The 15,689-nt window shown below is 46.2% G+C and overlaps 1 protein-coding gene across 2 annotated transcripts in view; it reads left to right on the top strand.

The window, feature by feature from the left end:
* Positions 1–15,689, top strand: part of ZFYVE26 (zinc finger FYVE-type containing 26) — a gene marked incomplete at both ends in the record, with an annotated part of 65,105 nt that overhangs the window by 36,741 nt on the left and 12,675 nt on the right. Inside the window, 11 exons of one of the 2 annotated variants that reach the window (XM_079699599.1) lie at positions 808–930; positions 1,324–1,500; positions 2,850–3,096; positions 4,173–4,271; positions 6,345–6,508; positions 7,565–7,701; positions 9,855–9,886; positions 10,678–10,808; positions 11,744–11,964; positions 14,771–14,918; positions 15,143–15,352. In XM_079699599.1, the coding sequence (XP_079555725.1) occupies positions 808–930; positions 1,324–1,500; positions 2,850–3,096; positions 4,173–4,271; positions 6,345–6,508; positions 7,565–7,701; positions 9,855–9,886; positions 10,678–10,808; positions 11,744–11,964; positions 14,771–14,918; positions 15,143–15,352 (1,689 nt within the window). Of the gene's footprint in view, positions 1–807; positions 931–1,323; positions 1,501–2,849; positions 3,097–4,172; positions 4,272–6,344; positions 6,509–7,564; positions 7,702–9,854; positions 9,887–10,671; positions 10,809–11,743; positions 11,965–14,770; positions 14,919–15,142; positions 15,353–15,689 lie in introns of both variants that reach the window. The other variant, XM_079699598.1, reaches the window with a different exon arrangement.

Below are 15,689 nucleotides of genomic sequence, written 5' to 3'. Positions count from 1 at the left end.
CGATGCGAGACACATCCCTGGGTGATTGCGATATACCAGGTGACCAAAGTAAGCCCAGACTATGGCGGGAGCACAGCCAGGTGCCTAAGACAGCCCAAGAAACAAGGAAGCATCCTGAAGAAGGTGGCCCCAGGCAGAGTTGTGGGGAGGGCCTTCCAGATGCCATCATGTTAGAATACATGGACAAAGCTCTGGGAAGCTATTTAATCCAGAGTTCACAAATTTGGTGTTGGAAGGGGGAGTAACAAGGGGTGATATCAATGGAATCCAACCCCAACGTGTTTGTTAGGCTCATGTAGTATTGCTCTGCAGAATTTTTAGTTTTTCCTATTGATTTCATTGCCAACACTGTAAAATAGGGAATTTTTTCATTAAAAATTTTTTTTGGCATTTTTAAAAGTCTGACACCACTGGGCCTGCACATTCATATGGCAACAGTCAGAGCTGAGTAGGCACTGTCTCCTTTGGACAGTCTTCTCGGTCTTCCCCACTTCCTTAGTATCTTCCCAGGGCTGACACCAAGTGTCAGTAGCTGTATGTCATCTGTTTCTTTTTTATAGTAGAGCTAAAAGAAAAGGGACATCCTGAACAGTCAGCCTACTTGGATCATTTTCATAACTTACCTTGCCACTCTAGTCCTTTATGATCCCACTTTAATCAACCCCACAGTGACGTTCCCATCAGCACTTCCCAGACTTTCCTGGGGCTTTAGCAGACTCACGACTGCTGAGAAAAATCAGGCAAGAGCTGGATGAGTGACAAGGCCAGGAATTTAAAGGGATTGAAGGCATGTGTGTTTCCTTCCAGGAGTATGAGCTGTGTGAGGAGTGGGGCTGCCTATACCCCATTCCAAGAGAACATTTAATCAACCTACATCAAAAGCATCTTCTCCACCTTCTAGAAAGAGGCGATCATGAAAAGGCTCTGCAAGTAAGCCTCCAACTCTTCCCAGTTTTCTTTTGGCAGGGGACAAGAAGGTTAGTCAAATCAGGTGGCTCTGTTCCTGGTGGATCCCATGCAAAGCATTCACAGTCTCAGATCTGCCCCTCCGTGTCCTTCAGGAGCTGGTTATAGTCATCTGCCCTGTAGGTGCCTAGCCCTGCATTAGGTGCCAGATGGGCAGTTGGGTCCAAGACTCTGCTGATCTCTGGTCCTGTCAAAGCCATCATTTGTGAAGCTTTGGGGGTGGTGAAAAAATGAGTGCAGAGAAGGGGTTAATCCACAGTGACTAAATCTAAAGGTTCTGTTCTCAAACAAAACAAGGCTGGACTAAGAGTTCTTCTACAGGTCTCACCTTTCTCCTCTACCTTCCTCCTGCAACAGCTCCTGCGAAGAATTCCTGACCTCACCATGTGCCTCGAGGTCACAGAGCAGTCCCTCGACCAGCACTCTAGCTTAGCCACTTCTCACTTCTTGGCCAACTACCTCACCACCCACTTCTATGGAGAACTGACCGCTGACCGACACCGTGAAATCCAAGCACTGTACATGGGATCCAAGGTCAGGAGGAGAAGGGGGTGTTGGGAAAGCATGCCTGAGGGAGGGACTGCTGGCCCATCTCCCACTTCAGAACTTGCCCTTCCAGGCACCTGCCATCCTTGACCTGTGGTATATAAAATCTTGACCCTAACAGCCCACCACATCCCTTAGGACTTACCGTTCTCTTACTGCTCTGCCTCCAAAGTGAATTTTACTGTCCTCTTAAATTCTCTTTATGCTTTCCTTGGCATCTGCTGTACCAAGGCTTCTCAATTCTGACCATGAATTAGAATCACCTGGACTTTCTCAAAATAGCAGTAGTTAATCTCCACCCTAGAGTAATTAAAACTGAACCCCCTGGGACAGGGCCTGCCTATCTTCCAAAAGGATTCTGCTGCGAGGATTTAAAAGTACTGCTTTAAATCCTTAAAACTACTTTGTGCTAAAGGAAAAGGGTTAATTGTCTAGGCAATGAGATAAGTCTTTACCTTTGATGTGTAACCTTGGAGACACTAATAGAAGAAATTATAAGCTAGAAAAAGTAATCCAGTGAAGGAGAGTTTGGGGAGAGATAAGGCCTTCTAACCCTCTAATAATGATTCTGATTGGAAGTCATATATACTGCCCCCTGAGTGTAGAACTTGCCCCATGAATAGAATGAGTGCTGGGAGAGCCATGGATATGACCACTAGCCTACTTGCTAAGAGTTCAACTATGTAAAATGATTCTAGAGGATACACTTTTTTTTTTTGGATGTACTGTACCTAAATGGAATCTTTGAAAATTGGCAATGAGCAGAGCCAGTGAATGTATTTCAAGCCCAGTGATAACAGCCTCTAGGAGGAATTTAGAGTCATCATTCACCTGTAGAACACTGGAGGTGCCAGGTTTAGTCCACCTTATATTGCTTATTCTAGTAAAGCCTCAAATGGACAGAATGGTGGCTTTAAGGATCAGGCAGGGGTCAACCATGCCTGGTTGGTCTAGGCCAGGGGTCAGGAGACCACCACCTGTGGGCCAAATCCAGTCCTCTGCCTTCTTTTATAAATCAGGTTTTATTGGAACACAAGCCATGTACATTCATTTACCAGTTGAGTAGTTGCCACAAAGACCTTATGGCCTATGAAGCCTAAAATATTTACTATCTAAACCTTTACAGGAAAAGTTTGCCAGCCCCTCTTCTTGATTGCCACCTGGAGGATTTAGAGAGGAGTCCAGCCTTGCTTCCTAAGAGACTCCTAGCCAGTTTCAGTGGTTGGCCAAGTGCCCTTTGGTCCCAGATACCCTTCCCCCTTCCCAGTAAGAATCTTGGCTTTCTTCTGAAATTCGTGTCCTGTTTCCTTCACTCTGTGGCTCTGCCCCACACCCAGGTCCTGCTAACCCTGCCCGAGCAGCACCGGGCCAGCTACTCCCACTTGTCCTCTAACCCCCTGCTCATGCTGGAGCAGCTGCTCATGAACATGAAAGTGGATTGGGCCACCATGGCTGTGCAGACTCTGCACCAGCTGCTGGCCGGCCAGGAGATTGGCTTCACCATGGACGAGGTGGACTTGCTGCTTTCCAGATACGCAGGAAAAGCCCTGGACTTTCTGTACCCTCTGCGGGAGAAACGCTCAGGTAACTGCCAGCATCCTCGATGGGGGTTCTACATGGAGAAGGAGATACCATGCTACATTCTTAGTTTTCATTTTTCCTCTTTTATAATTTTGAGTTGATTGAGAGTGAAAGGATACACTTCAGGAGAGATAGCTCTTTTATATAGGAGAGATCTCAGTCTTGGAGGAAGTGGCAGGCTAACCAGAATGAAAGGATGGTAGATAACCATCACGTGCATAATAATATAAAGGTTCGGGGAACAAAACATGCTGAGGGGTACTTCCCTGGTGACGCAGTGGTTAAGAATCCGCGTGCCAATGCAGGGGACACGGGTTCGAGCCCTGGTCTGGGAAGATCCCACGTGCCGCGGGGCAACTAAGCCATGCGCCACAACTATTAAGCCTGCTCTCTAGAGCCCGCGAGCCACCACTGCTGAAGCCCACAAGCCTAGAGCCCGTGCTCCACAACAAGAGAAGCCACCGCAATGAGAAGCCTGCGCACCGCAATGAAGAGTAACCCCCACTCGCCGCAACTAGAGAAAGCCCGCATGCAGCAATGAAGACCCAACGCAGCCAAAAATAAATAAAAACAAAAACAGAAAAGCATGCTGGGGGTGGTCTCTGTCTGGCCTTGGTGCACTGGGCTCTTAAGTGCCATCATTTTGTACTGAGCATATGCGCTATTCCCAGGATCACATCAGATGTCACTAGTGTGTGAACTGACTCAGCCTCTTCTAGAATGAAGAAAATGAAATAAATGGGGGCTGATGTTCCCAGCCAGCTTTTTTTTTCTTATTTCCTACCCTCCAGGACCACCATTTAAATGTCTTCTACTTCCCCCTGGGCATCTTTAGATTTACTTTGTAAAATCCTAGTGTCTACTTCATTTATCTCACGTGCCTAACATAGTTTGTTTATTGAGGCATTTAAGAAGCATGCTTGCTGTCGTCTTAGAAGTACCTCTGCCATTGTTTGCATACCTAGTAGAGTCATGGGGTGACAGTCAGCGAAACCAACAGGGCTTTGAACTAAATGCCTAGCACAGCAAGTAAGGATGTTTATGATAGAACAATCTGTCAACATTTTCCCTCCCTACAGATCCTGTGATTTACCTCCAGGAAATTGTCAGCCCAGCTTCAGACCTCGAGACCTTGTCTAGGTCACCATCAGCGGAGTTCTCTTCTGTTGCTGCTCCTGGTAAGGACAGGTTCTGAGAGTTACCCATTTTTCAGTTCAATCTTGCCTTACTCTGATTTTCTGATTCTTTTGCCTCTTTTTTCATTTCCAGGCACAACATTCTTATTAATTGTTTTTCTTGATTCATTCCAGCTTTTTGTATCCCAGAAAATTCAACATACAACCGATTCTTATTATTTGCAGTAGTATATCTATGAAGGCTCCACAAACACTGAATTAGCAAATACTAAACCATTGCTCCTAAGGAAAATACGTGCACATGTGTGTGTGTATACATGTGTGGACATGCATACACACACACACACACACACACATTTCACATACATTATAATCTCAAATTGGAAACAATTCATCCCAGTAGATTCTATTTTCTTTATTTTACAAAAGAGAAAAAGCGGTTCAGGGTGTTAAAGTGACCTGCCTGAAGCCACGCCATTAATGAGTGCCTAATGAGCCTTTGGGATTCAAACCCTGTCCAACTAGCCCCAGAGTGGATCTTCTTACACTACCCTGCTGCACTGTCCCCTACCATCTGCATCCTCTGGTCATCTCTGTATGAGAGCTGAGATAAGAAAGCAAAACATTACCTTGTTCAACCCCAGATGAGAAGCTGTATACCAGGCAACTCAAATTATTCACCACTCTGTGCATGTCTGCAAAAGCAATGCAAATATTGACTTTGAGGTTACAAACAAATTTTAGCGAGTAGGCAACTTCACAAATATGGAATCTACTAATAAGGAGAATCGACTTATTTAGTCCTTATGTTCATTCTGACCCTGTCCTGCAGGTAGTTATTTATATCTGTCACCCACACAGGGTGCAAGGTCCTTGAAGGCCTCTGCCATGTCTTTGTCACCCCTTTTCACCACCCCTCTTCTCCCACAGTCTCCTGACTTTTGCCCAATGGCCTACACTCAGAAGCAGCTCAGCAAGTGTTTGTTTTGCCCACAGTTAGGAGAGCAGGCTTCTGGGGAGAGGTCGACAGCCCCTCTTCTTCTGGGTGCGGCTAAGAGTCACTGTGTTTTCCAGTTCTCTTTTTCTGTGACCTGAGAACATCGTTCTGCTAGTTGACAAGAAATCTCCTTAGATATCATAAAACAAAGACCATGGCATTTCGTGGCCATGCTTTGAGAATTAGCCATGCTTCACAATAATCAGCAGACCTGACAGGAGGGCTCAGACATACAGGGATATGAGCAGCTTCACAAATCTGCATAAGGCAGCCTGAGCAGCTTTGGTTTACTTAATTTTTTTAACTTTTTATTACAGAAAATTTCCAGTACACGAAAGTAGAGAGACCAGTGTAATGAAGTGTCACATACCTAGTACCCAGCTGCAATATTTATCACGTCAGTGGGACCATTCTTGTTTCATCTTTACCCCTGTCCCTCTACTGGATTATTCTGAAACAAATCCTAGATATCATACCATTTTGTTTATAAATAAAACAGGGTATATCTCTAAAAGGTAAGGACATTTATCAAACAAAACCATGACATCATTCTCATACCTAAAACCAAATGAATGATTCCTTATTATTATCAACTCTCCAGTCACTATTCAGATTTCCCCAGTTGTCTCATGAAGATTTTTTTTAGAATTGGTCTTTCTAGAATCAAGATGTAAATAATGTCCACATGTGGCATTCGGCTAAACTCTCTCTTAAATCTGTTTTAATCAGTAGGTTCCCCTACCTCTTTTTATCTGTGGAGGAAACTAGGTCATTTGTCCTTTAGAGCTTCCCACACACTGCATTTTGCTGATGGTCACCCCATGGCAATCTGGGTCTCCATCCCCTGTGTTTTCCAGTACACTGGTAGATAGATCTAGAAGCTTGATTTGATTCAGGCTTAATATTTTTTGGTTAGTATATTTGATAGGCGGTCATGTGCCTTCCATCAGGAGACGCACAATGCTCTTTTTGCAGTCAGCCATCAATGATCAATAACTGGATCTCTGATATCAGTAGAGGTTTGTAAAGTGGTACAGTTCTAACTCTCTCATCCCTTCTTTGTTTATTAGCTGGATTACTGATCACCTTTTACTCTGACTTGTGGCTTTGACTCTCAGGTGTCTCCACTGTGCATTCCCCCATTCCGAGGGAGAGGAGCTTCCCACAGAGTCAGCCGCCCCTGGAGTTTGTGCCCCCAGCAACGCCCCCTGCCAGGCACCAGTGGGTACCAGATGAGAGTGAGAGCACCTGCATGGTCTGCTGCAGGGAGCGCTTCACCATGGTAAGCAGCATCCGTCTCCGGCTTTACCTGCAGGAGAAATTAAAGGAAAGCTCTACTTCCTGAGCCTGAGTTTATAGTCACCTCCTGTCCCCAAGGGGATATGGGTATGTTCAGAAGAACTGACTACCAGATCTAAGGCTCTGGGTTTATCTTTGACCTGAGCTGAATATATTTTCTGAATTTAGACAGATGGTAGACACCCTCAAGGAGCCTTAAATTCTAAAATCTCCGCCATTCTCATGAAATAAATAAAAAGAGCCAGAGTGGTATTGCATGGGAGGAGTCACCAACTGTCGGGGCATCTCGTTTCTAGCTCCTGTGTCTTTCGCAAAAAGACGGGTGACCTGGTAATGGTTTCATGTGCTGGCGCCAGGTGACCTCAGTCCTAATACCAGCACTGCCTCTTACTAGCAATGTGACTATTAACTTTCTCGGTCTCAGATGCTCACTTGTAAACAAGGGATGATAGGTTATTTGGTTCATGGAGCTATAAACACTAACTACAGTAACCAGTGTTACCACACTGAACACAGTACCTGACTGGCACAACAGCTCAGCTGATGAAAAGGATGATGATGTAACTTCTCTGTGTCTGTTTCCTCCTTGTGTATAAAAGCGGTGTAATATATCTATCAACCTCTTATGATGAAATAAGGCAGTATTTGTAAAAGCATCTTGAAAAAAGGACACTTTTTCATCATCATCAATACCATGTAGACATGTGATCCTCACTGGCTGAGAAAGTCACTTCTTCCCCACTGCTTTTTGCGGTGTCTTCACATGTTTCCTGCACAGACAGACAAGACTTGTCAGGAGCTGTTGAAAAACCGTCCATGACTTGGACATCTTTGCCCATCAGATGAGAGAGATCTTTAAATGTCAGCTTCTTGAAGGCAAGCACTAGTGTGTCCTTTCTCAATAGAGGCCCAGGCACATGGTATTCTTAGTAAGTCACAGGTGGCCAATTCCAAGGATAAATGGATTGACGGGTGCTCACAGGTCCTGCCATCTCACCTTCTCTTCCTCCCTCCTCCTCTTCCTGATGACACTCCTCAGTTTAACAGGCGTCATCACTGTCGCCGCTGTGGTCGGCTAGTGTGCAGTTCCTGCTCCACTAAGAAAACGGTGGTGGAAGGCTGCAGAGAGAACCCTACTCGCGTGTGTGACCAGTGCTATAGTTACTTCAACAAAGAGTGAGTGTCCTGCAGCGGGGCTGCTGCTGCTATTGACCACTGCACCCTCCCCCGGGTCCTGACACTCCTAGGGGTCTCATTATGGAAAGTGTCTCAAATCTGAGCAGTTACAAAAAGTTTTCATTTCACATTCACACTGAAATGCCATTAACTCTACAGTGTAATGTTTGACCCTGGTCAGAGAGACTTCTAAGAGAGGAAGTAGGGATGAGTAGAAGCAGAGATCAGAGCTCTTACATGATGTTCTCTCTGGGATCAGGACACTTAGTTCTTCGGCCTGTCCCCTAACTGAGGCCATGGATCTTAGTTTGCCAACAACCTCACCTCTTTTCCAGCCACTCTCGCTTCAGTTGGTCTCAGCTGGACTCCAAAAGACACGTTCAGCTACTGAATGCTGGGGCCCTCACTTGCATCAGCTCTCACTGAGCTCATCATTCTGGCTTGTTATCCACAACTAGAAGAGCCCACACACTTTCCTGTGCACAGTTCAGCTGGGAACCAGCCTCAGAAACTGCTCATGCCTCTGGCAAGACAGGTCAAGACTGTGTTTGGGACTTCCCTGGTGGCACAGTGGTTGGGAGTCCGCCTGCCGATTCAGGGGACACGGGTTCGTGCCCCGGTCTGGGAGGATCCCACATGCCGCAGAGCCTGCGCTTCCGGAGCCTGTGCTCCTCAACGGAAGAGGCCACAACAGTGAGAGGCCCGCGTACCGCAGAGAAAAAAAAAAAAAAGACTGTGTTTGCCAGCCCAGTATTGCTCAATTTTTTCTACTACTTCTAGCAGCAGAGGAGGGTGAAACTAAGACTCCTAGAGCATGTGGGAATATGAGCCAAAGCAGCTATCCAAGAGCAAAATTACTTTGACTTCTTCATGTTTTACTAACAGACTTAAAGGGATTTTACATTCTGCCCAGTAGCTCAACAGCATTTTTGTGTTTCTTTTACTATGAACATTTTTTTTAACATTATTTACCATGGTGATTACTGACCTGATAGGAAGGAAGACGTGCCATGTTCATACCACAGTTTCTGTGACCCTGGCATACCACTGCCTCCCTCGGGGTGGGGGACAGGGAAATTACCCATTTATCATACTGCTGAGATTTGAAATGAGCAGTTGGTATCCGTGAGGCTTCTTTCATTCAGCAATCACTGAGCAATAATCACTTTGCCCTTGAGGAGCCCCCATTTTAGTGGGGAGACAGCCATAACACAGACCACAGAGCCCTTGGGTAAGTGCTGTGTGGAGACACACCCAGCTTAGCCCAGTGATCAGGAGGGTTTTCTAGAGGTGTGGCACTTGGTCTGAGACTTAGAGGATGAGAAGTTGGTAGGAAAAGAAGCCGAAACAGAGCATGCCCAAAAGTGGGAGTAACAACTGCAAAGGTAGGGGCAGGAGAAAATGTGGGTCCTTTGAGGAAGTGTAAATAGGTAGGTGATGGGCTAGGTTCTTGACTCAGAGGCTGGCAGCTGAGCTGGGAGGACCTAGGGAATGGCACAAAGGCTTGGAGCTTGCTCTCTGACAGCATGGGCTGGGGTTGACCAGAAAGCTCCTCGTGCAGGTGATAGACTTGGGCTCTGGCTTGTGACATTGGGATTTAGTGGTTGGTGGCACCGGCTGAACTTGATCAGAGCCCATAGCAGTGTGGGGAGGACTCTTATGGGTTGAGCAGAGGTCATGGGTGGTAGGAGATGGTCTCAAGAGGCAGCCAAGCCATAAGGAGCTTTGTCTGCTAAACTGCAAATGTGGAATATTTTACCCTGAGGAGCTATCAAAGAATTTTAAGCAGAAGCATAATATGACCAGATTTGCATTTTTGAAAGCTTGCTGTAGCTACAAAGTAGAGAATAGCTTGGTAGAATCAAGGAGACCAATTGGGAAGCTATTGCAAAGGCTCTAGCATTAAACGATGAGGGCCCTCTCTGAGGCAGGGATGAGGAGAGAGATGGGGACTTTTAAACAGGTATTTTAAATGGAACGGGCAAGAAATGGTAAGTAGTTGGCTGTGACAGGTGAGGGAGAGAAAAGAGTTTTGGATGATTCCCTGATAATCTCACTCAAGTAACAGTAAATGTCAGTGCTATACACTAAGCTCAAAACAAAGAGCAGGAGGAGGGATTCAAGCATTTCACTTTTTCTTTCTCTGTTTCCAGTGCACCAGAGGAGAATCTAGGACAACCAGGAGGTAAGGCTGAATCACATTCCCTGTGACTTTTTTTTTTTTGCCGCACCACCCAGCTTGTGAGATCTTAGTTCCCCGACCAGGGATTGAACCCACGCCCTCAGCAGTGAAAGCGTGGAGTCCTAACCACTGGACCACCAGGGAATTCCCTCCCTGTGACTTTTTGTCTCTATGCTCAAGTTGGCTCTTCCTTCAGCATATCTGCTGCAACTGACACCCTCAATGGCAACTCAGTCCAACAGGTTGACCAAAGAAAATTCTCGGCATTTCTGTTAGGCTGTTTCCCTTAAGGTTTGTCATCATATTAACCTATCATACTGGCCCATTAGCTTCCAGCATCGAGAAGACCAGCAGCCAAAGAATTTGGTCCTTAACTTCTAGTAGCTTATTTCTCTTTCTTCCCCCCCTAGATTTCCCTTCACCACCATCCTGCCTTCTAATGCTCCCTCCTTCCCCTCAGTAATCACTATTAATAGTTTGGGCAGGTTAGTTTTTAGAGTAGCCAATGGCTCAGCCCTCCATTTGGGAAGCATGCAGCATTCAGAGTTTCTCGTGTGAAGCAACAAGTTTGTGTGACAAACATTGTAACACTCATTCCAGGTCTGTGCCTGGGGAAGAAAGTTTGAGGTAACCAAGGTGGTCTCCTAAAAGAAATAAAAGGGACCAAAAGGAGAGAAAGGGCCCTAAGATATCAGGCAGGGATCTGCCTGCAGCTCATGGCTCCCTGGGCTGGGCTAGACTGGACTGCCGGCCAGTGAATGACACATGAACGGCATTTGTCTTCTCAGCACCAGACAGCCCCAAGAGCGAAAGCCCTCCATACTCAGCTGTGGTGAGAGTCCCCAAAGCAGCTGAGGTGGAATGGATTTTGGATCTGAATGAGGAGGAAAATGAGCTGGTGCGGAGTGAATTTTACTATGAGCAGGTAATAGCAATAAAATGTGACGGTCATTTGAGTTTCCTATGATGTGTAGTAGCATGGCAGGAAATGCAGAGTTGGGCAAACACAAGCAGGCCTTCACTTGCTCGCAGTGTAATATCATGGGAGCTAAGACAAGTAAACCAGTTAAAGCAGAAAATGAGGAACAGCTTGAGAAGTACACAAGAGGAAATCAGGAAAGGCTTCGTGGAAGAGGTGGCATTTAAGGGGAGCCTTGGAAGTGCAGTAGGGGTTTGACAAGCAGAAGTTTGGGGGTCCTGAGTGGAGTGAGGATAGGAGAAGGCCAAAGAGTTCCAAACTCAAACATCCAAGCGAAGGCACAGTATCAAAAATGATTGGGGAATTAGAAGTGGTTTAATTTGGAGAGAACATAGGGTGTTAATAGAGAGGTAGGAAAGGTAGGGTTGAAACAGGCTATTTATGTGTAGGGCCTTGTACTCTGCAGTAAGATATATGTACTTGGTAGGCATCAGGGCCATGGAAGGTTTCAGAGTGTGCTTTAGGAATATTAATTTAGCAGCACTGTTTCCAGTGGCTTGAAACAAAGACTTCTCCAGGTAGCCAGACTAGCAAGATGACTATCGTCCAAGCCAGCATTAAGGAACACCTGCGCTGGTGGGACAGTAGGCTAAAAAAGAAGGGCACCTGCTTCCCAAGAAGTAGGTAACACATGGACACAGCTGCCTTCCTCCCAGTAAGGAGACAAAAACCTAGCAGCCAGAGCTTTGCCAGTGCTACTTAGAACTTCTGAAGTATGTTTAGCTCTACTTCTGCTTTGCCGTGGGATTTTTGGCTCCTTCCCCCAGGGTTTTTCAAGCTTTGTGAAACGGGAAGAATAATTCCTCCCTCCCAGCTACATTTGAAGACTGCTTTGGTCTGGGAACTCACAGTGCGCTTCTCTCCTCTTCCACCTGGGCCAGGCCCCTAGCGCCTCCTTGTGTATCGCCATCCTGAATCTGCACCAGGACAGCGTTGCCTGCGGCCACCAGCTGATTGAGCACTGCTGCAGGCTGTCTCAGGGGCTCACGAACCCAGAGGTAGATGCGGGGCTGCTCACAGACATCATGAAGCAGCTGCTTTTCAGCGCCAAGATGATGTTCGTCAAGGCGGGCCGGAGCCAGGACCTGGCTCTTTGCGACAGGTAAGTGGAAATGAGTCTCTCTTCTTTTACATGGTGGTCATGTCTGTCCAACTTGTTTTTCTGACCCTACTGTGGGTTTTCACCTCCCAATCCTCTGACAAGACATGCTGAACTGTTTTGCATCTCCATTTGACGTTGATGAAATGCTGTTACCAGATCACAAGCAGTCTTCCTCACCCTGCATTGATAGCCTGTGTTCTTCTCTTTCCCTGAGTGGATCCTCAAGGCAGGTTCTCTAGCTATAGAGTCTTTCTTTTCCAGTTGGAAACAAAGACTTTGGTTAATTTGTAATGAACGTCAATTTTGGAGAGCACCTTTAGTCTCTGTGGAACTTTCTGGCTTTTAAAGGAGATGTGTCCTCTACCCTAGTCTTGACCAAATTCAGACTGTGGCCTCAGGGAGTTCTGGGTAACAGATCTATAAAGCGCACTGCGGACTGGTCTATCCCTATGTCCCAGGGAGGCGTGTGAGTCATAAAGTAGAAGTTTCTATGGAAAAGTGAGGATTAGGCCCCAGCTCCCTACACAACCTGCTCTGCCTCCATTCATTAACCTGACCATGAAAACTCCCAATTCCCGGCTTATCCGCCCAGATGTGTGACTCACGTTGTGCATTCCCAGCTCTCAGTCCTAGCCAGATTTGAGAGCAAAGAGCATAATTTTCTTTGACGTGTCAGGTCTTCAGGCACCTGCCCAGAGTACTGGCCTGCAAACTCACCAGGTAACAGAGAGTGCAGTGACTCTCAGCTTTACCGCTTCCTAGCTCTGTAACCCTAGATGAGTCTGTTAACCACTCTGGGCCTCGTTTTCCTCCTCTGGAAAATGGGGATGATAATAATACTTATTTCATATGGCTGTAAAATGAGAGTACTGTATCCATATAAAGGGCTAAGAACTGAGCCTGTGCACTCCAAAAATGTTAGTTTTATTAGTAACAAACAGAAGGTTGAGAAAGGCAGAAGGAGGTGGGACAGAAAGTGGAAGGAAATGTGAAGGAGTTAATTTCACTCATATCAAGAGGCAAAAGATGCTACGTCAGTTTTCAAGTTGACAAATGAAAAATGAGCTGTATAATATGTTAAATACAACTTTTGAAATAACCATGAAAAGAACCAAAACTCTACCAATTTATCAGAAATGGAGGACAAGGAAAGAACAGAAACCATTTTATACAGCAAGAGGTAGAATTTAAGGCAAAAATAAAGATATATCTAAATATTTCTCAACTATCAGAAATGTAAATGAGATAAAATCTTATTAACAGAAAAGGATACTTAGATGGGGGCTGGAGAACAAATCTAACAGCAAGTCCTATACTTCCTTCAAAATCTAACATAGATGGAGGAAATATCCACTTTGGGCTATGGGAGCAGAAATTAAGGAAGTCCTTGCTTCAGTGGGATTCTCCCCCATCCCCAGGTGCCATGGGCTTCTCTGACACTTAATAGCAGTGGTTTCAAATTACACATTCTTTCTCCCCAACCCTGGAATCGGTACACTCACTTTAGGGAATCGCTGCACTTGTGCCCAGTTGCTAATGATAGTAGATTCATCTCTCATGTGTGTTTAGAACTCCTGGTTTGCAGAGTATTTTTCCGCTGTTTTTAACTCATACCTTCTTCTGTAGACAAATAAATAAATGTTTAAAAACAAAACTCACACCGCCTATTACACACGTCCAATACATTATGATACCGAATTTGCTTTTACACACTATACTCTCCCCTGCCCATCCCCACTAGGTTGAGAATCACTGATGTACTGAATCCCTTTCCAGGGAAATCAGTGGACAAGTCAGGATCCGTAGGGGGTTTTGACAGAATTATGATACAAGATTCAAGAACCTTGAGTGTAGGCCTGTCTCAGGCAGGACTAAACAGAATGATCCCAGACAGCTCTCTGGGCTCTGTTGTTATAAGGTTTTTGCAATCACCAGGTGTCAGGAATAAGATCAAAGGCAGCAGTCCTAGTAACAAGAGTCCATCCTTAACCCAGAATAAGGATGTCAAGTCCAGGGCACTTGAATCTGAGGCCCCTGCCCAGCAGCACCTCCAGAGGATGGTAAAGATGTGACCTCTGTACTGACCGGAAGTGCAGGCTGCTGATACAGTCCATATACACTCTCCCAAGCAAGCAGGGTTCCAGAGAATCAAAAAGAAATGGGTAGGGCTTCCCTGGTGGCGCAGTGGTTGAGAGTCCGCCTGCCAATGCAGGGGACGTGGGTTCGTGCCCCGGTCCAGGAAGATCCCACATGCCGCAGAGCTGCTGGGCCCGTGAGCCATGGCCACTGAGCCTGCGCGGCTGGAGCCTATTCTCCGCAACGGGTGAGGCCACAACAGTGAGAGGCCCGCGTACCGCAAAAAAAACAAAAACGGGTAGCTTGCGAGCTTCCAGCATTCGCTATAAAGGCCTTGCCTCAAAATAGGAGACCTGAGTGTCCCGGAGCGTCCGTACTCCATGTATTGATAGCTAAAGTTCGATGAGTGCCTACAAAGCTCTAGACACCATCCTAAGCCCTTTTCCTCCGGTTATTTCATTTTATCCTTAAAACTCCCCGTTATTCTATCCATTTTACAGATGAGTAAATTGAGGCTGAGAAAGGTTAACTAACTTGCCCAAAGTCATAGAGCCACTAAGTGATAGAGTTGAGTTTCCGAGAGTCTGACTCCAGAGTCTTTTCTCCCATGTACCTCACAATTCTCATTATCACATTTCACATTGGAAATGAAATAGAAAACCTTTAAGCAGCACCTGTTCCTGGGATGACCCTGTGGAGCCTCACTGCCTTGCCCTTTTCCTCCCTGTAGCTACATCAGCAAGGTAGATGTGCTGAATATTTTAGTTGGTGCTGCCTATCGCCACGTGCCATCTCTGGATCAGATCTTGCAACCAGCTGCAGTAACCAGGCTAAGGAACCAGCTTTTGGAAGCTGAGTACTACCAACTGGGCGTTGAGGTGAGGCACAGACAAAGCTGACATCTGCCCCAACGAGTTACCTCCTCTAGTTGTCCTTGGCCATGGGGAGTGTCTAAGGCATCACCAGTTTGCCAGTGTGGGAGTAATGGCAGGTGGGGTGGTGGGGAGGGAAATGATGGACACCAAGGGGATAGAATTGGTCTTTGGGAACCTCAGGCATGGCTGTGGGTGCCTCCCCCTAAAAGGAGCAGTTTTTCCTCCAGGTCTCTACAAAGACTGGCCTTGATACCACCGGGGCATGGCACGCTTGGGGCATGGCCTGCCTCAAAGCTGGGAACCTCACCACCGCACGGGAGAAGTTTAGTCGCTGTCTGAAGCCCCCTCTCGACCTCAGTCAGCTGAGTCATGGCTCAAGACTGGTACAGGATGTGGTTGAGTACCTGGAGTCCACAGCAAGGCCACTTCTATCTGTGGTAAGAGCACAGCAGGCAGAGGGTGGGCTCCAGGGCCAGGGGGAGGCCCAGGGTCAGTAATGGCCCGGGGAAAGTGTCAGCTTCCATTCAGCGGACAGTGGCAGCCCTGGCTCAGAGCTGTCAGGTTTGGATTTCGTTCTTTCCATTATATATGGTTAGATAAGTCATAAAGAGTCAAATTTCAAAAAAAAAAAAGAAAACGAGTTTTAAAACAATGAAAATCACGTATAATCCCATACCCAGACTTAAGCAATGTTTAGATTTTAGTGAATTTTCTTTTGTTATGTTTTTGATTTAATTGGTGTTATACAGTTTATAATATATAGAATTTTATATC

The sequence above is a fragment of the Hyperoodon ampullatus genome, assembly GCF_949752795.1.
Source record: "Hyperoodon ampullatus genome assembly, chromosome: 3".
Taxonomy (NCBI): domain Eukaryota; kingdom Metazoa; phylum Chordata; class Mammalia; order Artiodactyla; family Ziphiidae; genus Hyperoodon; species Hyperoodon ampullatus.
Note: the sequence above shows the minus strand (reverse complement) of the source record. Positions and strands in the feature narration are given on the sequence as shown.